This window comes from Helianthus annuus, chromosome 17 (assembly GCF_002127325.2).
Source record: "Helianthus annuus cultivar XRQ/B chromosome 17, HanXRQr2.0-SUNRISE, whole genome shotgun sequence".
Taxonomy (NCBI): Eukaryota; Viridiplantae; Streptophyta; class Magnoliopsida; order Asterales; family Asteraceae; genus Helianthus; species Helianthus annuus.
The window spans coordinates 177680068-177703300 of NC_035449.2; the positions used below are offsets into that span (position 1 = coordinate 177680068).

At 34.1% G+C, this 23233-nt stretch overlaps 2 protein-coding genes across 3 annotated transcripts; one reads left to right on the forward strand and one right to left on the reverse strand.

Annotated features, from left to right (window-relative positions):
• Positions 1-369: 369 nt before the first annotated feature.
• On the reverse strand, positions 370-3444 carry LOC110925796 (probable ascorbate-specific transmembrane electron transporter 1). 2 transcript variants are annotated; one of them, XM_022169627.2, is made up of 5 exons: positions 3236-3444; positions 1991-2253; positions 1848-1896; positions 782-981; positions 370-688 (listed from the first exon to the last, which is right to left on the reverse strand). In XM_022169627.2, exons 2-5 carry the CDS (start codon positions 2147-2149, stop codon positions 425-427), a joined length of 672 nt encoding a protein of 223 aa, XP_022025319.1. In that variant the 5' UTR covers positions 2150-2253; positions 3236-3444; the 3' UTR covers positions 370-424. The 2 variants fall into 2 exon arrangements, with proteins under 2 accessions (XP_022025319.1, XP_022025318.1); XM_022169626.2 differs by lacking the exon at positions 3236-3444 and having other exon boundaries at positions 1991-2407.
• Positions 3445-10228: 6784 nt separating this feature from the next.
• On the forward strand, positions 10229-18452 carry LOC110925527 (probable xyloglucan endotransglucosylase/hydrolase protein 28). Its single transcript, XM_022169468.2, has 5 exons — positions 10229-10355; positions 10675-10925; positions 11538-11638; positions 14589-14797; positions 17778-18452. The coding sequence occupies exons 2-5, from the start codon at positions 10739-10741 to the stop codon at positions 18274-18276; spliced, it is 996 nt and encodes a 331-aa protein (XP_022025160.1). The 5' UTR covers positions 10229-10355; positions 10675-10738; the 3' UTR covers positions 18277-18452.
• Positions 18453-23233: the final 4781 nt, after the last annotated feature.

Sequence of the window (23233 nt, forward strand, 5' to 3'; positions counted from 1 at the left end):
TTTCGAGCTCAAAAGGTTACTAGCAATTTGAAAGTTAAATATCGGTCGGTTTGACTCCATAAGTCAAACCAACAATCTCCAAGAGTTTACCATACCTTAAATTTAAATTGATAGCTGGACATAAACTCTCCTGGGCAGGCACAGAGGTTTGCAGCTGCTATCGGGATTTCTAAAGGGATTCAGCCCAAACAACCTTAAAATAACTACATTCTTCCTTTGCAAGCAGAATCTAAGGTATGTAGTTTCTTCTTAATTCAAGTAACACTTCTCTAAATGCAAGTTGCAATATTATAAAATGGCAACCATTGAGCTATGTCAAAAAATACTCATTTGGACTGAACCGGATAAAACGGCCAAACTACAGCGACGAAAAATGAATTTAATTGGTTATTCAAATCGTGTCCATTAACATTTGTTTTAATGGCTATTTCCTTCGTAGAGGAAGAGCAACAACAAGACCAACAAATATACCAAATAGTAGTATCAACAATCCTATAAAATTGACCACAAGCGCTTCTTGACCTTGCTTCAACTTTAGAAAAACAAATTTCTCTGTTATTCCTGTCTCGGCGGTCACTATCGCCATAGCAAATATGACTAGACCAAAGAGAACATGCCATGGAGCGAGTCTTGCCCGTGTTGCTGATTCAGCACCCGGAAACAAAAATGTGACAAATCCCAATAGCAACTAGCATGTATAAAGTCGTGTTAGTACATACATATGAACATGTTGGTAGATATATTACATATAACTTTTGGGATTGGTGTAGAGAAAGATTACTTGAAGCCCGAATAAGCAGATGGTAGACAAACCGATCCAGGAATGTAATGTGTACATATGTGGGATATCGAGTTCATTATGAAACTTGAAGACTACATACACGCCCAAAATTCCGGTGCCAAGCGCGATCAAATGAAATATTAGGTGAGTTAGTTTAAGCACGCGCCTCGTTGCTGGGATTGCTTTGTATATGATGATTGCTGATTGAAAAAAAAAATTATGCATTAGCGCGTAGGCAATATGTGGTCATGGTAACAATTTAAGAAACACTTGTAGTTTCGGGAACAAACCCATAAATAATGTTTCAAATTATAAACTTTTACTGTTTGTTCATGTCCTATGCAGTGGCGAAACTTCAGATTTGCGACCGGGCGGTCGAAAACATATATACCAAAAAAATTCTATAAAAACGAGTGGGGGGGGGGTCGAAAATGTATATACCCAAAAATTTATATGCGAAAACTACGCACTCTCCACTACTGAGCGAAAAGTTCGGGGGGTCAGCCGCCCCCTCCCGCCCAGCCCCTACTATGCTACGCCCCTGGTCCTATGTATGATGTGTGGAGTGTTAAAAATGGGGTAAATGAGCCCAGTCGCCGGGTCGTTCTTAATATCTTGGCTCAATAAATAACTAATATCTAGTAAAGATTAAACAAGCTCGAGCTAAGCTGAAACTCAAATTGAAGCTCGTTTAATAAGCTCAATTCCAAGCTTCATACATCAAGCTTTCATTAGGCTTGTCAAGTTAAACAAATATGTCATTTGTATAAATGTTACTATATTTGTAGAATACTATAAAACACAAGATAATTATTATATATATTAGTTATAATTAAAAACTATATATCACTATGTAAATTAATTTTGAATATAAAAAAATAGTTATATGATATATAATACATGAACAAGCGGCGAACCAAGCCCAAGCATTTACTCACGAATGGAACTCGAACTTTCTAAAGTTAACTGAGCCAAGTGTGAGTGTCGTTGAGTTAAGGTTTGACTTGACTCATTTACACCCCTGGTTAAAAACTCATACTAGCTTAAGTAATAATGTATTTCTTACCTTCCCCGGAAAAAATAATGAATCCAAGTATCATGAGAAGTGGATGCAACTGCAAATAAAAAAAATTACTTAAGCTAAAATTATATCTCTAAGCACATATTGAATATTAGATGATTATAAACATATTTTTCTTTAAAACTTACATTGAAAATCTTGAATTTCACATCTGAAGTGAAAGCAAAGCCTTCCCTGAAGTTCAGGAGCCAAAACAACACGAGGAGAGTAATCGATACCCCTAACAAATGGGTGAATATGGTCGCGAGTAACATTGTCATGCGATAACTTGACTGGTCACGCGCCATGATACGACGTTCCTAAGAGATTTGTGTCTTGTAGATTCACCAAGTTGCCTTAATTGGAGACCAGCGTATAGATATGGGAATTGTAAAGAGTTTCTTGCTTTCATCTATGAGAAATGGAGATTGCAAGAAAATTAGAGGACACTTGAGTTTTGGCAAAAACATGTGAAGACAGCTAACCTTAAATATTTGGTGCATACTATGAAGTTGGATTGTTGGAAGTTTTGTTTTTTTGAGATTGTGTTTTTATGTAGAAATGTAACGGTCTTGGAAACTAGAGTGTAATGTTAAACTTTGTAAAATTGGGAATAAAAAGTTTTTAAAAAATCATTTTTGTAAAAATTAATGTTGCACTGAAATAAAGAGAGGTAACAAATCTAAATATATATATATATATATATATATATATATATATATATTGATTTGTATATAAAAAATCATTGTTATTTGATGAATTACCATTACATAATAAACATCATACTGATTTGTATATAAAAAACAGGGTCGTCTCCGGTAACTCTCAAAAAAATTTAGACTCAGGGCGACATAAAAAACTGGGCCCAAATTTGTAGTTAAGAGGAAATGAATTAAAAAATAATTTGCTATTATATAACAAATAACATTGAAAAGGTATATGCGACTTAGAGTTGTCAAAATGTGTCGTGTTGTGTGAACATGTATGTTCGACACAACACATCTAATTGATGTCATTTTGTTAGACACTAACAAGGACATATTTAATAAACGGGTTACACAACACATTTAACATCATTATATGTAATCTATTCAACATCATGGATAACATGACACGTTTAACACAATTAAATATAAGCGGTTTACTATTACAAATGACATGACACACAAGTTTAACTCGATCATTAACACGACTTATCAAACGCAGTTCAAAAGTAACTATAAGACACAATTGACACGACCAGATATTTATCAAATATTATAATACATATTTAATTATAATTTATTGAGTACATGATACGGATGGTTTCTATAGTTTAGGATAAATTGAGGGTTTGGCCTCTAGATCCAAATTAAAAACTCAATTAGAACAAGAATCAAATCAAAGAAACTAACCAGAATGATATAAACCAGAATCGGATCAAACCCTTTTTACGACAATCTTCAAAATCGAAAACCCTCAATGCTCATGAAGATCCCACCTAGATCAATGTTGATGGCACAAATTGTTGGAACCCTTTGTTGAGGAAAGAGTTCACTTTCACCATTGTTTCCACCATTAAAAGAGCTTTGCATCATTGTGAAAGGGTCTGGACAATAATTATAAAACTTTTGGTAAAAGTTTAATAAGTGTGGCATATAATTGACCAGGAAATTAAGTTAGAACACACACAATGTGAGTTATTTACATGGTATAGTTTGCCATATATTAATTAACTTTTACAACCCAACAAAATAGGCTGCCGCATCTAACGGTCATCCTGTCCCCGCCACAACGATTTCGTATCCCAGGACACGTGTGAAAGGGTCTGAATCTAGATGAAATCCTATTTTATTATTTTTGGATAAAATATGTAATGACGAAAATGTCTATTAACTTAACTGATTAAACTAAGAGTCCCAAAACCAATGGATTATTTACTAAAGCATACAATATCAGTAAGAATTAAATCCAAATGGTGTTGGTGAGTTAGATAAGTTGTAGCATAAGGGAAGGTCATGGGTTCAATCCTCATAATATGCAATGCAAGTTTAGTCATTCAAAAAAATGTAATACACTCTAATATATTTGACTATTACAACTATATGCAACTTCATTTTTATAAATAGGTTATAAACACGTCGTGTTGGCCATTAATTTATTTAACACTATAAACTAAATGTGTCGAGTCTGACATGAACATGTTAAGTTAGTTGAATTTGTTTAAACACAGTTTTAATCATGTCGTTAAAGTGACAATCAGTTTATGGCCCGAGCTTATTTACCCCATACACCAATATGTATAGTGGAAGTCTATGTGGGAGTTAATATTCACACACTCTTTACCTCTATCTCTCTCTCTATACATAGATATAGAGAGAGAGTGAAAAATGATGTGAAAATAAGATTTAGGGATGTGAGAATAGTGGAAACCTATTTATAACTTCAATACTTCATGTCAAGTTGTATCATTTTATGGGAACGTGTCATCAATTGTTAAAATTAACATGCACAAATCTAACTTATATGGGTTGGGGGTGGATAATTTGGATATCAAGGATATGGCTAATGTGATTGGGTGTAATACTGATAACATTCCGCTTTCGTATTTGGGTATCACGGTTGGGGCCAACATGAATAGAATTAGTAACTGGGATCATATTGTTGAGATCTTCAAAAGAAGATTATCGGTTTGGAAAGCAAAAACTTTGTCTATAGGGGGAGACATACTTTAATTAACTCTGTTCTTGAGAGTCTCCCGATTTATTACTTTTCTTTATATAAAACCCCAGTTGAATTAATTAAGATCCTTGAAGGGAAGATGAGAAAGTTTCTTTGGGCGAGGTCTAGTGAAAATAAAAAATTGAACTGGGTTGTTTGGGATTGGGTTACATGGCCCAAGAAAAAAGGGGGATTAGGTATTAACAGACTAAAAGAGGTAAATGAGGCGCTCTTATATAAGTGGGGCTGGAGATATAAGGTCGAAAACCAAAACCTGTGGAGGAAAGTGGTGGAAGCTTGTCATAGTAGAAATAATCAAAGAAGCTTCCTTCCGCTTAATGGAAAATATTCGGGCTGCTGGAATAATATTGTTAAGTTAATTACCAAAATGAAACTAAATGGTAAGGGTATAAATCGGGCGATTATAGGTAAAGTGGGGAACGGGGATGATATTGGGTTCTGGTTAGACAAATGGGTGGGCGATCTTCCTTTCGTGGAAAGCTGGCCACATATTTTGGTTTGGAATCTTTCAAATTTTGCAGGGTTTCAGATAGAATGGGAGCAGGGCAGCGAAATGGAGGCTATAATTGGAAGTGGGTCAGACAACCTGAGTCTGTTGCAGAGCTTAAGGAATGGCAAGAATGTCAAGAAGTAATCAACATGGTGAGAATGTCAAATGATAAGGACACATGGCTTTGCAAAGTTGAAAGACAGGATGTTTTCTCGGTTATGGCTGTGAAAAAGGCTATTATTTCTGATAGGGGAAGTAGCAACCTTCCCAAATTCGAGTGGAGCAAATGGGTGCCAATTAAATGCAATATTCTGGCTTGGAGAGGAAACTTGGATAGACTGGCTACTAGAGTTAATTTGAGAAGAAGGAATGTGGATATTCCCTTGGTTATGTGTCCTTTTTGAGACGAACATGAGGAAACAGTGGAACATTTGTTTACAGCTTGTACGGTGACAATCAGGTGTGGGCGGCTATCAGTGCGTGGTGCAACATTCCGCGGATCTTCGCGTTCGAGTTCAAAGATTTAATGGATATTCATAATTCTATTCAGGGGGCAAAAAATGAAGAAGATTATTCATGGTTTGGTCATTATCTCTTGCTGCTGCATTTGGAAAGGTAGGAACGAGTTGGTTTTTAAGCAGATCAATAGAAGTCCGCAAGATATTCTGATAGAGATTAAATCGAAAGGATTCATGTGGGTTAAATACCCTATGTATATGTTGTAATTTTGCCCTTTGCCCGTTTGGGTCAGGAGTGGTGTTTTGTATTGGCCTTTTGTCCATTTGGGTCGGAGGTGTGTTTTTAATGAAGTTTAATTTTAAAAAAAAAAAAATTGTTAGCTTTAATGCCACTTAATCTTTTTATAAAGATACATGACACGTCATGTATTAACATAAAAAATCCATTGTTATTTGATATATACACACATATATACTAGAGGGATGTATGCGCGATGCGACGGGGAACACAATCACTGATAATCACGTAATATGTTAATTTTTTTAAACCTAAAATAAAAGCTATACTATACTTAAATTAAAGAGAATACAATACTCGTTTTAATACTGTAATTTAAAAAAATATATATCAACAGATGAAAAAGTTAAGGTTGCTTAAAAATTATGTGAGAAGTTTGTTTAATAACATGTTTTAAGTTGTAATTACTTAAAAGTCTTAAAATTACATTTTTATCCTCTTTATAATATAGTATGAACATAACTAGAGTTTTTATATATATATACATATTATTGAGTTATTTTTATCATAATATTAATTGTTATATAAATATTTCATAAATGAAAAAAAAACCGTTAACACTTGCGAGCCGATTCAAACTTGATATATAAAACTTGTTAGGCCTTTGGAAAAATTGGGTCTCGGCAGGGGGTGACTCACCCACCTCTAGGTCGGCCCTGCTATTCATCACCTATTTCTCTCCTCTTTTGGTGTTTGGGTTATACTAAAACCAATTTTAGCATTTTCTAAAGTTAACAAGTTTTTACCCGTATCAATTCTAAAGTTAACATTATCGAGTCATCCTTACCAGACTCGTTCGTTTTGTTTTGTTTTTGTCAATGCATGTAATTGTTACAAACCAAAATTTCACATCAAACAATATAAACGTATCCAATCACGTATCTTCATTAAATGGTACCAATTCTCCTACCAAAACAGTCATTTTCATCACTTTACTTTTGGGGTTTGGGGGATATCCTTAATAAATAGATCTTTTTAATCCTTTGTTTAGCCTACTAAATAATGTATCTATCAAATTTCTTACAGATAGATGCTTCATTCAAAGGCAAATGAGATCGTGGTCCATCAGCAAAGGCAAAGCCTGTAAACACCTGGGTTTAGGAGGGGAAATCTTGGGTTCAAGTCCTACAGACGACAAGAATTAAAAGAAATTTGTCGTTAAAAAAAAGATGCTAGAATTAAAAGAAATTTGTCGTTAAAAAAAAGGTGCTTCATACAAAGTTAAAACAAAGGGTAAATTACATTTTTCGTTCTTTACGTTTGTATCGGATTGCAATGGATACCCTCTAACTTTAATAATTACAGTCACAACCTATGATGAAAACTTACCATTTTGAACTAGGATTAATTGCAATATAATGAAATGTTAAAGTCATTATCTTTAGAAGTGAACATTCCCTTCGTCTGTTTTGAATTTAGCTTAAATTTGATATCATACTATCCAATACGTACGGCACTGATTCGTAACTTTTAACAGGTACCATACAATACTGTATCGTCAGGGTTGTCTCCGAAAATCTTCGAAAATATGTAGGCTTTGTGCGAAGATAAAATACGGGCCCCTAAAATATAAAGCACATCACACGCGCATTTGGACAACGAAATGTAGAAAGAAAACACGTTGTAAGGGTAAATTAAGAAAACGTGGAATAGTTACGTCATAACTTTAAAAATTCTTATTTACGATCATGTAAAACCATCGTAACCTATCCAAATTTATTTAGAAAATACACAGAGTTGAAAGAGAAAAAAAAAACAAAATAAGGCCTTTTTTCATCAAAAAATGGAACACACAAAACTAATTGTAGATTGAATAATATTTTAAGAAATTAACAAAAATAACTTTTTTTAAACTAAATTTGAGAAATAATTACGATTTCCATTTTGATTTAATGTAACACAAAATTAGTCAATTAATGTCATTTGCATTTAATGCATATGTAACAAACATAAAAAAAATCAACTAAAAATGAAGCTATCAAAATTAGAACCTAAGACCTACTTGCTAATAAAGTGACATGTGAACCACAAAACCATAAGCCTCATCTTGTCAATTTCCAATTCATTACATATATATTCTAAGTTTTACAATGTAACTTTATTAAAAAATAAATTTTTGGGCCCCCGAAGGATTTGGGCCCAGAGCCGTCGCCCACCCCGCACCCCCTCTGAGCCACCCCTGTGTAGCTTTACCGACCAAACACATATGATACACCATTCATTTTTACATTTAGCTATATTCGATATCCGTATTATACGGTACAATACCGAATTGTACCTATACTATAGATACCAGTACCGATCACATCCCTACTTAAAACTACTACTTGTCTACATCCATGCATCTATATTATATTTTAAAATAGTTATTTATTTATTTGAAACATTCTTAAAACTGAAAACTTTAACTGTAAGTCACGTGATACTATTTTAATCATGTTCATTTAATGTAGAGTTAATTGTTCGGATGGTACCTGTGTTTTACGTTTTTTTTTTTCATCTTTTCAAAATAGCAGTTATGTTCTTTATGGTTTGTTATTTTGTTACTACGATAGTCCACTGAGTAAATGTCAGTTAGTTTGGAAATATCATGTATGCTTCCTATGGTTTGTCATTTTGTTACTCGGATAGTCCCCTGAGTAAATGTCAGGGGACTATCCGAGTAACAAAATGACAAACTATAAAGAGCATACCTGTTATTTCCAAAAGGTAGGGACTAAACGTAAAATTACAGAGACTATCCAGGCAATTAACTCTTTAATGTATTACATTAAATATTACTTTAACGTGACACTATACGATATAAATTGACATAGAAAGTCATCCGTCTTTCAGGTTTTAGGTATAAAGAGCATAGGGATGTTCCCATATGTGTCGGAATTTGGAATTCACGTGCATGTGTTATGCATTATTGAGCTGTACATTATGGTACAACCCCAGATAGCTATATACTTTACGGACGATGATATTTATATCTTCGAAATTCGAATGGTACCACTAAGTCACTAAGAGTGGAGGGTATGGTTAATCACTCTAGGGTGATTGAGTAAAATCTTACCCAATAATGTTATGTCATTTCAACTTCTCATTTCACTTCCGATTTTGCACTCAATCAAGGGGTATGGTTAATCACTCTAGGGTGTTTGAGTAGGTTAAAAAATAAAAAAAAAATGTGATTGGTTGAAAGGGGTTGTAACCCACCATTAAACCTTCTCCCTCCTCCTTCCCTCCTCTTCCCGCATCGTTGAATATATACCGAAAACATTCAAAATTTCGATGACTCAAACAAGTGGGGGTGGTCACTGATCGATGACTCCCACTCAATCACCCACTCACCGATCTCTATACCCTCCACCCTAACAACACCAACGATACTATTATATACTGTATTTTCTAATGATAACACAACACTCACCCTATTTTTATTTTTATTTATATTTATATACTACATTACGAAGGGAAATAGTGCCAGATAGTTGTCTGCAACTTCTTCATTAGTCCAGCCAAATTATGATTTTGCCGTGTTGAAATTTACACTTTTATCATTGGTTTTGTTTTTTTTTTCTCCTCCTAGCCAAATTATGATTTTGCCATTAGCTCAAATACATAGTATTGTCATTGTTTTTGTTTTTTCCCTGTTAAATAATGATTTTGCCTTCGTGTAAAATTACAGACATGCCATCGTTTTAGTGTTTTTTGGACAAACTATGGTAATGTTTTGTTTTAATTGGTTGGCTCGGTGCTGAACGTTAGTTTTTCCATCGTTTTATTTTTTTAGCAAAAGCATGGTAGTGTTATGTTTTAATTGGTTGACTCGATATATTTTTTTTTAAGATCGTGTTACGGGTAGTATGTACAAGTAACCGAAACATAGACGTACATGTTATGAGAGAAAAATATACGGTTTAGTACCCAATAACGTTTTTTCGGCTTATTTTTATGTAGGTTTTCAGTTGTTCAACGTTTTGACATAAATTTGTTCTAAAACGAGTCGGGTAAAATAATACAATACGTTTTCATTAGACGGTATAAATTTGAGTTACTTTACGTTTCGATGTCGCCGCAACGTTTCGTGCCATTCTTTAACTTAAAAAACATGAACTTCTCACGTGCTTATTGTTATGTACGTGTCGGTATAAATTCATGTTGATTAACGTTTTGACGTAATTTTTTTCCGCAAATAAGTCGGACCAGATATAATACATTTTCATGCTTATTTTAACTAAGTTCTTAGTTGGTCTACGTTTTAACATAATTTTTTTCGAAAACAAATCGGATCATATATAATATGTTTTCGCTCGACGGTTTAAAATTCGCCTTACTCTACATTTCGACACAACCGGAACAAATTTACTAGTTTTGTTACAATTTACAAAAGTGGAAAACGAAAATCAGAACATAGAAATTAAAAAAAAAAAACAAATCGGTGAAATTTGTCGAAATGATATATACATCTGACAGTGTCACACCGATAAAACCGCTCACTTCTCTTCCACAATCTCTCTCTTCATCTTCTTTCAAAAAACCTTAGCAAACTTTAAACTTAGGTAGCGTTCGTTTCATGGAATGGAATGGAATGGAATTAGGAAGTTTTTCTTTGTAAAATTGATCTTGGTTGGGGGAGGGAGGAATTTGAAATCCCATGAATTTCTTTAATCAATGAAATTTGTGACTATTTCAACATTCCTTTGAAATCCTTCACTCTAATGAAGGAATGGAATGGAATGTTGAAATAGTCACAAATTTCATTGATTAAAGAAATTCATGGGATTTCAAATTCCTCCCTCCCCCAACCAAGATCAATTTTACAAAGAAAAACTTCCTAATTCCATTCCATTCCATTTCATGAAACGAACGCTACCTTAGTGTTTCTGTAACAGCTGCATCCCACCTTGTGCTTCATAATTGCAACCTCCAACCAAGAACATAAATGGATAGTTTTCATATGATGTTTGTTATGCTATGTTCTGTTTTCGTTGTTGTTCATGGTTTTTCAAGAAATGATGATCTACCCATTCTATCTTTTGATGAAGGGTATTCGAAGTTGTTTGGAGATGATAATTTAATGGTATTCGACGATCGAAAATCGGTTCAGTTATCTCTTGATGAACGAACAGGTTAGTTTGTAAGTTGAGAACCACAAGAACCGCATGTCATATTTGTGTGTAATTGTTTAAAGAGTTAACTGTCATTTTTGTAGGTTTGTTCACTTTTGTCATTTCAGGTCATTTTATAAAAATACACCAGTTTTCTCCCTGACATATTGGAAACGTATCACTTTGGTCTAAAAATTAAAACCCAGTTAAATTAGCCAGGTTAAGTGAAGGCAATTATTGTCAATTCATTAAATAAAATAAGGTGAAAATAAAAGATATATGAATTGACAATAATACCCTCATTCAACCTGTCTGCTTAACTGAGTTTAATTTTTGAACTGAAGTAGCACGTTTCCAGTATGTCAGGGAAGAAACTGGTGCATTTTTGAAAATTGGCCTGCAATGGTAGAAGTGAACAAACCGTATGGACGAAAATGACAGTTAACTCTTAAAGAGTTAACCGTATAATATTAACATATTATTGATTTCGTTTCGAGATAAACGCACCCCTTGTTACATGATAACCATTTTATGCATCACATGTTAAACATTATGTACAAATGTATTATTTGTATTGTTCGGTTCATTTTCTTCATTATGTGTGTATTTATAGTGTGTTTTGTGTGTGTGCAGGTTCTGGATTTGTGTCTCAAGACCTCTATTTCCATGGATTCTTCAGTGCCTCCATTAAACTTCCTGCAGATTATACAGCCGGTGTTGTTGTTGCTTTTTATGTGAGTTCTTTGTTAGAAAAATAACCACTGTTTTGTATCCACTGATTAGGAACCACTGATTAGAAACCACTGATCTGTTTGATAAACTACTGATCAGTTTGACTAACCACTGATGAACTTAACTACTGATCAGTTTAAGCACTGATCAGTCTAACCGTTGATCAACCACTGTCTATTAGAAGCAGTGGCAAGTTGAAACAGAACCACTGATGAGAACAGCGGTTAGAGAAGATTACAAATAGAAGTAAAAAGAAACAGTAAACGATTTAACCGGGCTTGTGTTTGACACAATTCCCTTAAACAGATTCGCCGTCTGTTCCCAGGGTACGCCGGTTCGAAACAGCACCGAGCGCTGCCGGACTTGAACACTTGCCTGAAAAATAAACCGGAGAATGCTGCAGAGAGATCGAGAGAAGAGATTGTTTTTCGGTGTGTATTACTGTGTTGGTCTGTATTGGGTTTTATAGGCACAGATCATAACTGATTCTGGCCTCATCATTGCAGAGAATTAAAGCTATTCGGTTTCAAAACTTATGCATCATCATTGCAGAGAATTAACTCACATAATGGCTCAGCGGTTTCGAAACTGAATAGTATAATGGTTCTCATTAAAACTGAAAAATTTCAGTTATAAAAAATAATTAGTCAGTCTCGAGTGCAAAAACTGTCTCCCGCGAGCCCGGGTTTTCGGAGCTGCATTCGTGTCCGCAGGACGTGCGGGCGTACACGAGTTCAACTAAATCCGGTTCCATTTTTTGCACCCCCCCTGCGTGCGCGCGGGTAGGACTTGTGGTAAAACATGTCATAAGACTTCAAAGGCTTCATTAAGGTTTCTCCTTATATATAGCCTATCTTTTCATTCCCACACCGATGTGGGACAAAGTGAATTACCCACTTGAGACTTTCATTCACACTAGACTTCCAACATTCTTTTCTTAAATTTAGGGCTGTAAACGAACCGAACGTTCAGCGTACAGTTCGTGAACCGTTCGGCGGGAAGTTCGTTTATGTCCGTTTGTTTAATAAACGAACGAACATGAACAAGAAATTTTGTTCGATTAGTTAAATGAACGAACATGAACAGAGGTCTCCTTCGTTCAATTGTGTTCATGAACGTTCGGTAAGGTGTTCCTGAACATGTTCATGAACATTCGTTCATTTGCGTTTGTTTATGTTCATATGTTTGTGTTTTAATTGAATATTTTTGTACTTTCATATATTTTATCTATAATTTTTATATTATTAAACTTTTATTTATTTTATTACCCTGACAATTAAACTAGGAAACCCTCTTTCACCTTGTTTATGCACCATTTCTCTTTCATTTCTCATTATTTACATCGGCGAATACGGTCGACCTCCCTTCCACAATAAGGGTTTCAGGTTCCAGTGCTACTCTCTGAGCCATCTACCTTTATCCTTCGTCGCGTTTGCCAAATTTATTTGTTTTCGTGAACCGTGCGCGAACACGCTCATTTCCTTAATGAACGAACACGAACATAAAATCTCGTTCGATAAGTGTTCATGAACCGTTCGTGAACACATTTATTTCCTTAACGAACCTCGTGTTCGTTCGGTTCATTTACAGCCCTACTTAAATTTTTTTAAATTAGTTTTATCTTTGTTATATTGTTGACTTGATTTTGTTTGTTTTTATATATAATTGAGTTCATAAATTGACGGTCTATAAATTGATTTTATTTATTTTCAAGACCAGAAAGAAAATATTAGAAATATGAAAAAAAAAAAAAAGTTGATGAGCATTATAAGCTAACTTTATATTCGATGAACATTATAAGCTAACTTTATATTCTAAAAAAGTAGAAAAGAATAAATAATAAAGGTGAGGGACCGTTCGGTTTAAACAGTCAATTTCAAGTTTTAAACCATGAATAGAACCGTTAAACCTAATTTTTAAACCGTTAACTGGTTGAATAGATGATTTACTTAACGGTTTAATTGTTTGTAGTGTTTTGAATGTGCATTCAATTAATGTTTTGTCTAACCCATGGTATACTCATCTAGTGGTATGGTGTCTGCCTCGCGAGAGGGGCTTGAAAAAAAATGTTTTTGCCTTTTTGTCATTGCTAAAGTTTGATAAAAATTGATAGAAGTGAATTTTTTTTGCTGCTCATTGCTTGATAATTATTTCTTAATTTCTTCATTCACATTCAATATTAATGAATACTTTCACCCAAAATCACTACTTTTGATGAGTTATTCTCTTATTTAAATCAAAATTTTGTCCAAGTGTTTTTATCTTTCTTACACCATATGTAGTGGGGCTTGAACTTCAAGCCCCTCCTTTCGACATGTGGCTCCTAGTCAGCAAAGGTGTTTGAAGTTAAATAGTGGTGTAGTGGTATAATGCCTCTTGCAATGATTAGATATTGAAATTGAATTAACATAAAAAAATTAAAAAAAAAACCCATAAAAAATGTTCCATTGGCCATTCTCTCTTCAATCAGGCGTGTTTAAGGAAACGCCCAACAAAAAAACCCATCAAAAAGGCCCCGGGGGCGGTGAGGCAGGCGTGATGGGGCGTTTATGGGGAATAAAACGCCCTATACCCCTTCCACTACGGGTGATCTTATAATTAGCTTGGAATCACATACAAAATTCGATTCCTGATGTCTGTATTGCAATTCAAATGAATTGTTAGAAGGATATTCAAAAATCAAAATATCTAACTTCATATATTAACACTTTTCAACTCTAAAATCTAAATAATGACTTCTTTTAAATAAGCCCCTGGTTAGCCAATTTGTTAAACTAGTCGTGTTCGAGTTAACCTATTTATTGAACGAGTCGTGTTCAGATATATCTATTTAATAAACGAGTCGAGTTATTAATTGTTGTCGTCCCTGCTCTATATAGAACAATAAAACAATTAAATTTATGTTATTATTATTTTTATCATTATTAGTATCTTTGTTATTAATTATTGCAGATGTCAAATGGAGATATATTTGAGAAGAATCATGATGAAATTGATTTTGAGTTTCTGGGTAATATTAGAGGAAAAGAATGGAGAATTCAGACGAATATTTACGGAAATGGAAGCACAGTTGTTGGTAGAGAAGAAAGATATGGTCTTTGGTTTGATCCTACCGATGATTTCCATAGATATAGCATCCTTTGGACTCACACTCACATCATGTAAGTTATTTACCAACTATCCAAGTTCGTTTTTGGTCATTTAATACGTTTATTTTGCGCTTCACAAGCTACGAATAGGGTGTAAACGAGTCAAGCGCTCATTAGTGACTCAAGATGTTAAATTCTTGAACCGAGCTGAACTTAGACGAGTTTGTCAAGCTCAGGCCTAAATTGGATCTACTTGAGTCTGAGATTCACTCATCGAGCTTGATTCAGCCATAACCATAACGAGCCTAAAATTTCAAAGAAAATAGTAGTATTTATGTATATAGTGATTGCAATAAATATATAAATAAATATTACTAAAGGTGATTTTTGTTAACTTTTTTTTTTTTTTTTGCTTTAAAAAAAAGATGTTTTTGGCTAGCTTACATTCTTTCTGCCAAAAGTTTTTTTTCTTGTTTTTTTTTCACATTTCTGGATTTGTCTCATGCACTTACTTTGATGGAAACAACTTTAAAAAGATGTTGAAATGACACCACTTGTTTCAATATGATCATCATGTGATTATATATTTTTTACATGACTAGTGATGTAGTGGTAGTCGCGAGTATTAAGTTTCACTTATGTTGGGTCTGGATGAGTTTTCTCCTTTAGGTCTCAAGTTTGAGTTTGAATAATAGATGTTTCTCATTGAGGGGTTAAATTGGGGATCTATTGTGCGGGGGGCTCTCTAGCGCGAACCCGATTAAGACAACGTATGCTAGACCTCCCGACATTCGCGAATAATTCACGCCTTTTGAAAAAAATATTTTTACAATTTAATATTCCATATTTTTTTTCTGGAAAACTATTTAATAATCATTTTTAGTGTGTCTAGACATTCATTTTTAAGTATATTTATACATAAGTATATTTATACACTAGTGTTCATTTCATACTGGTTCTTCCCTCTACAATCACAAAACACATTCTTATATCTTACAAATACAAAGACATGTACAGTAGATAATTTTAAATAGGTTTTTTTTCTTTTGGTTACTTTTTGAAAAGAATTAATACAAGAGAGTCTATTAAAAGTTTTTTTTTTAGTTTTTTTTTCCCTGTAACTATTTTTTATTATAATTATTATAATATTTTATTGTTATAATTTCTTTTGAGTAGATTCGTTTTTTGTTTTATAACTTAAAAATATGATATTTCTTAAATCTACGCTTAGACATGAAATTTATATTAAAAATCAAGTTGTATACAGTAACATAAAGTGATGTCGTTTACCATTTTCATTATCTAAGGAATATAATATAATACGATGTTTTATAAGCCGTTTACCCTATTCGTTATTTGAGTAATATAATATAACGTTTAATAAAATCTTGAATGTACCATTGCAACATGTTTAGTTTTATCTATGATTTCATGAAATTTTAATTCAAACAAACATCCATCGATACCGGTGTTATATTCAGTTTTATGGTTTTCTCAGTATGGTGATACAAAATTCGTTGAGGTATATATATAGCTACACCGTTTACCTTTTTTTTTTGTTACCTGAGTAATATAGTATAAAATTTTGAATACACTATTGCAACATGCTTATTTTTATCTGATAAAACTTTTAATTGAACGAGTAAATATAGTTAACTTTTTTTTTGTTCTTTACCGTGACGGATCTGACCAATACTGTTCGAACTACATCGGTACCAGTATTGTATTCTTTTTTATGGTTTTCTTGACATAAGTGTATAAAAGTGATTGAATATAAAGTTCTATTGGCAATCAAGTTTTTTTACCATATACAATAGTGAATGCCAGTGATGGAACCGATGCTCCGCCGAACAACATTGACACTTGTACCGGTATTTGTTTCTATATATAGTTTTCGATAATTGTAAAAATGTGTTAATATCCTTTTAGATTTATATCTTTTGGTTACAATACCAAGTACAAATATCACACTGATGCTTTAACGAACCTAAAAATGCACTCACCACCTTTTTACGAGATAACCCGCCGCGTAGCGCGGGTATCTCACCTAGTTATCTTATATTTTGGATATCTACTTTATCTTTAGGTATAATAGACATGCCTTGATGTATATAAATCCAACCAATATTTTTACTTATCTTTATAGACATGTGAAAAATTTGTACCTTATCTACTAAAACTTTCTTAAAAAGCTGGTTAGGTTTGTGCGTTTCAATAAATTTATGATGATACGGGGAGATAAAATCAATACATAGCTATTTAGGTAAGTCTCCAAAAATGTTCATTTTTTATGATTTTCTTTATATTTAACACGGGGAAATTTCATATATTCTCTTTTAAACTTGCATAATTAGGTTAGAACAATTCATGAGGATGATGGTGATTTTGTATAATGCATTCCTAAGATGTCATGATATCATAATGTCTTTGGAACATTACATGATGATGATAATGTGGTATGTCAAGTACTTTATGGGTTGCTATGGAATATGTTGATGTACCCAAATGGCAAATGGTCCACACTCCATACCATGATATAATTTATTTACCATTTAAAGCTGCTGGAATAATTGTGTTAGTGGTAAATTGTATGATGTAATAGATATATTGATTAGCTTTTCATGTAGCAATAGTGACACCTCTCTGCCTAACTTCAATTATATATCATCACCTGCATCTGCCACTATTCAATGTTTGCTCATTCCTATAAAAGAAAGGGTAGATTGGTAATTTTCTCATCTTTTTAAATTCTGAAAACATGTAACCAACTTTATTTTGATTTAATCATTTATGGTAGTCTTTTAAGTTAACCCGTTTTCCGCGCATGGTTAAAGCTATGACATGTTTGTTATCATGCGTATCGTTTGAACGCATAACCTGGTTAGATTACTCTAGACCGTAAACTCTTTTGAGTTTGCGTTTCTTAACAAAACTTTTGATTTTTGTCAAAAAAAATCACTATCTGCATACATAATTGGAATGTGAAGTGAATATTATTTGTCAATTTTTTTATTAGAATGCGTCTGGAAATTGTTATTTTTTTTTTGTTTAGATTTTATGTTGACGATGTCGCCATCAGAGAGATCAAAAGAACGGAATCTATGGGCGGAGATTTCCCTTCAAAGCCGATGACTTTATATGCAACGATATGGGATGCTTCCGAGTGGGCTACAAATGGTGGCAAATACAAGGTAAATTACAAATACGCCCCTTATATTGCCGAGTTTTCCAACTTTATCCTCCATGGATGCGCGGTGGACCCCATTGAGCTCACATCATTCAAATGTGAAACCACACCAAACCTTAACACAGTCCCAACTGGTATCACACCCTCACAAAGGGCGAAAATGGAAAGTTTTAGGAAAAAACATATGCAATATTCGTATTGTTATGATAAAATTAGGTACAAAACGCCACCCTCCGAGTGTGTGTTTAACCCTAAAGAGGCTAAGAGGTTGAAGAAGTTTGACCCGGTAACATTTGGTAGCGGCCACAACCACCACCATGGGAAGAGATACCGTAGGAGTCGGAGCCCGACTCAGTCTATTTGAAGATGGTTATGATTTGTCAATGCTTCTATTAGTGTCTTTCCTTTTTTTAGTTGCTTGTTTTGTTGATCTGTTGTTTAGTTTTACGTGATGTGACAAAGTGGTTAGAAAGCATATAAATTGTTTGTGATAACTATTAGGGGAAATAAATGTCTCACACATAATATATTTTATGTTCTTAAGGGTATTTTATTAATCGTCTTGATTATATTAAATAAAAGTTTTAAATTAATTTTTTTTATGTTGATTTTAATAACGTCTTACATATTTTTCTTTGCATCTGCACACCCATCGTAGCGTGCGGGGAGTTATCATTACTACTAAACTTTTATCTAAATCGATATAGCAAAATGTGCAACATCCGGCCCTCGTATCAACCATTATTGTTTCTTTTACCTTATGTAACTTTGTAATTATAAACACGTTTAATTATATAGTTTTCCATGAATCCACAACTAGAGGTGTGAATCCGGGACACCACATGAACCTATGGAACTATGGGTGTTATCTCTTCACAACTTCAAAAATATTAAAATTGAATGAATGATATCAAATAAAACTAGTTTAATACCCGTCCGATGGACGGGTTACGTTAACATCGTAACAAACAAAGCTAATCTATATTAAGTGTACACAAATTTAAACAACTTTACAAACAAAAGAATCATTCTTTAATTTGTAACAGGAAAACGAACGTCAACAGCTTACAACCACAAAACGATCGAAAATAAAACTGATAGAGTACTAAAACATGAAATGGTGTCATTTTAATGCAAAAGTAAACGGTAGGCAAAACATACGTATAATTTTTTTTAGAGAAAACATGTGGTTGGAGACCTTCCAACCAATCAAAATTACCAAAACTTGATTATTTTCGTAACTGCGGATGGCTTCTGTCATTAAACTTGAGTGCAGTTTGACGATGTCAGGCTCCTATATTATTAGTTTACATGACCACATTTAGTGTTATTACATGCTGCTATTCTGATTGCTAGAAATATGTTTGTGGTTTGAAATAAAAAAGGTCATTTTATTGAAAAAAAATTAGAATGCCATTTCAAGTGGAACAAAGCTTACAAGTTACAAGTACAGCAAAAAGGGCATAGTTGTTCACTGTTCACCCTACAGATCTACAGTATACATTTACATGACAATATTTAGAGAAAAAATATGAATCTGTAGCTGAAGAGAGCGGGATACATTGGCTCAATTCACCTGCAAATTATGGTTTTTAATTGCTAAATGTGGGTTCCGGGGGGGTAATAGGTTAGACCAGAGCTCCATATCAAATCACAAGCATGGTAATTACTGCTGCAACAAAAAAACGATATATGAGCTAAGAGATCTTGACATCTACACTCTACGTATATGTCCTACACAACTATTACCCAATGTAAACCCTGCAAATAGACAATTACCACTCTTAAAAATATTAATCAAGTTCCTGTCAGTCAAAAGCCACCACATCTTAGTCTCTCTGCTACATTCACTCTAATCGCTCTCCCACCCAGAAAATGCAACCAACAAATACACACCGTGTTAAAACATAGTATTACAATGCGAGTTTCGAGGCCGAAATGGAGTATTCCAAAAAGGTAAAAAGTAATGCAATACATGTCGATCAAGATTCTCAATAGTATCATTCATTTCACTATCAGGACGCCATTGACACAAACCCAAAACCACGAGATCCCCACTCTCCCTGTCGGAAACAATGCATGAATTGACCACCTTCTCGTGTTGTGTTCTCTGAAAATCTGCTCAAGACGTTCACCATCTGTGTCCCACGGTAGGTTCCCGACATACAGTGTGTATGAAGGCCCAGAAGTTTGGGGTGCACCGGGTCTTGATCCTTTTGTAGCAACCTTTATTCACAGTTCAGATCCTGCCTCCTAATTCCTGATTCAAACAAAATGAAACAGTATCCCTTGCTCATTTATGCTTAATTTGGTCAATGTTGTTACAAACTGGACCCTTTTTTATGAGTGGTGTGTGAGCTGGTTTAGTGGCGGGACGAACTTTGATTTTCAGTAACTTTCTTCTCTGTTTCATGTGGTGTAGATAAATTAATATTCTTATTTCAACAAAAACCTCTTCTCGTTTTCTTTTCTTTCTAAAAAATATGCTTCTATTATTATTTTAAATATAAAAAAATATAACAATATACTATTCAAATTTTAAGGTAATATATATAAATATTTTAAAAATTATTTGTGACATCATCCTGTCAGTTTGACCGGTTGTCCCTCCAGTTATCTAACAGTGTGACGGTTTACAGTCCAACCGGTTTTCAAAATATTGGTGTCGGTTGCAAGATTCGACTAAGTTATTACTATACAAGCCAAAAGCAATGAAGAAACTTACATAACCATGGAACATATCAATAGCCTTCTATGCTTCTTCTACAGTACTCATTGTTACAAACCCAAAACCTCGACTTTGATCAATCTCCCTGTTATAAATAACCTAAACCACCAACATAAACCTTAATTTAAATCAAAATCCGTAATCCAAAAACCAAGACTTTCCAAAAGTGTAATAACGATTTCCTCAGAAATCTCAACAACGCCAGCTTGTTAAAAAATGATATGTATAGAGGTATTTGCTTTAACAACCTAAGTTGCTTATCATCTTGATCAAATGGACTTGCCAAAAGAACTTGATCAAATGATTTTCAGAAAAAAAAACATCAACAACTTTAAGTTTCAACCTTAAAATATGTATTTACAAAGTAATAGTTAGCCCTATATTCTACAATTCTAGGTTCTTCAATGAATTGGCACCCCGTCTTTTTATCAAAACACTTGATGTTCTGAAGTGTTACTTTAGCGGGCTTGTTAAGGCCTTGTCCGACCGGTGGTTTTTTCGTCTCATCGATATAAAGAATCACTTTGCGAGTTTGCGATTATTAAACTGGATAAGAGACTCAAGGTCCAGTCGTCTCACATCGTTTTCCTCAATTCATTGTGAAAATACACTCATTCACTTGCACAGGTTATAACTCTCAAATTAGCAAAAAAAAAAATAAATAAATAAATAAAGAAAAGAACGGAAAAGTGGGATTAGTGAACACTGAACACTCCCCCCCTTTCAACAGAATGCATGCTTTGTGGAAAGTGGAAACCACATCCATGGCCTCCCCCTTCAACTAACCTGAGTGAACCCAAGAGTAGAATTTTAGTACACAACTTGAACATACATCATAAGAGGGTCAACACGAGTGGACCAAACCTGATAAGACCATTTGGCGTGTGTCAAGTCTCATTTTTCCATGGTCAAAACAATATAAAACCTACCACCAAACCTCGTACACTGGTCTCCCAACTCTAACAATGTCCCCCACTATTATTACGAAAAAAAAAAAGCTTGTTAATGGAACATTGTAGAATCAACACATTAAAAAAAGACAAGAAACTAACAGATAATCCCATGTTCCGCTACCTGCTGTTTCTAAAAGCCATAATAAAAAATAGAAAGAAGCGCACCATTTTCTTATGCAGTCAATTGCAACTGCTGTATTCAAATCAAATCGAATCCAGTACATAGTTCCTTATCGTTGGTTGGGAGGCGAGAGAAGTGCCACTGCTGCAGAACATCATCAACCACAATTTGAAACCCTAATTTGCAGGTTGAATAGGTGGTGGCCGAAGTGAGCAGGCAAGAGTCGATGATACAACGGTAGAATAGGGTGAACCGCATGGCTGCAAAATCACGGTTGCTGCAATGGTAGAAACTTTAATTTCCGCCACGAGCCTTCCAGATATTACCCCGCCAAGAGTCGATGATACTCATATTGATGAGAAATTAGGGGATTGGAGGCGAAGGTGTAGTGGTAGGTTCGTTGGGGTTGGTGGTTGAAGGTGAGATGTGACCGAAGAAAGAAATACCTAGGATATATGTTGATGATGATTTGGAAAATAGTGGGAACAGGTTTGGTGAAGATGTTCGATGACAGGGCGTTTTATGGGGGAGAGACGCTGGAATCAATGGATAGTGGCAAAAGTGCATATAAGCATAAAATTAGGAGGTGAAAACTGGCATTAAAAAATAAAAACTGTCAAATTTTTTTGGATTTGAATGGGCGAGATTCATTCTTAAAAATAACTAAATAGTTATTGTGGTCAAGATCAACCCAAATTACAGTTTTTTCTGTATTAACTGGTAGTTCTCTAGTGGAGATAATGGGTAGGAAAAGGTGGAGGTAACCACCTGCTAAGGAAACCGTAAAAAACCGCCTCGAACCGCCATCATAGCGGTTATTTTTGGGAGTTTAAAGGGCTGAGATTTCATTTCAGCATGATCTAACGGTGGATATCGATTTAGAAAACGGTTACACTTAATGGGTTCCATATATATATATAATTTAGGCCAATGGATTTAAATAATCCCAACTTTTTTAATTTGGCCGATAATAATCTCAACTCAGTTATTGGCCGATAATAATCCGAACTGGTCCACTTTTGGCCGATAATAGTCTGCGTTAAATATAGTTTAACAGAGTTAAGTCTTTCCCGAAATACAAAATGATGTTTTACAGGGCTTTTGATTAGAACGAGGATACAAGCTGATTGATGTAAAAATTTACCTAGAAATATTGCCCCAAACGACTAAAACGGTGCTTCAATTCGGGTTTTTAAACTTCCAATTAACAAAAATCAAGCCGTTTGAAGCATCGTTTCGATGTAAGCTTCGTATTCTCGTTCGGATCAAAATCCATAAAACATCTGTTTGTAATTCGGAAAAAAGCTTAACTCCGTTAAGCTATTTTTAACGGCGGACTGTTATTGGCCTAAAGTGGAACAATTCGGATTATTATCGGCCAATAACTGAGTTGAGATTATTATCGGTCATCTACGAAAAGGTTGGGATTATTTAAATCCATTTTACCTAAAATTTACAAAAACACATATATTCAAAACAATTTGACCATATGAGATGAACACTAGCATGCATGATGACT

Bases quoted from the DNA above. Each gene is read 5' to 3' on its own strand.
- LOC110925796 (XM_022169627.2), bottom strand. From the start codon at position 2,149: ATGGCGCGTGACCAGTCAAGTTATCGCATGACAATGTTACTCGCGACC. The intron at 1,897-1,990 runs GTAAGTTTTAAA...TTTTATTTGCAG, and splicing joins TGAAATTCAAGATTTTCAAT to TTGCATCCACTTCTCATGAT. The intron at 689-781 runs GTAATCTTTCTC...TATACATGCTAG, and splicing joins TCTGCTTATTCGGGCTTCAA to TTGCTATTGGGATTTGTCAC.
- LOC110925527 (XM_022169468.2), top strand. From the start codon at position 10,739: ATGGATAGTTTTCATATGATGTTTGTTATGCTATGTTCTGTTTTCGTT. The intron at 11,639-14,588 runs GTGAGTTCTTTG...TAATTATTGCAG, and splicing joins GTGTTGTTGTTGCTTTTTAT to ATGTCAAATGGAGATATATT. The intron at 14,798-17,777 runs GTAAGTTATTTA...TTTTTTGTTTAG, and splicing joins TGGACTCACACTCACATCAT to ATTTTATGTTGACGATGTCG.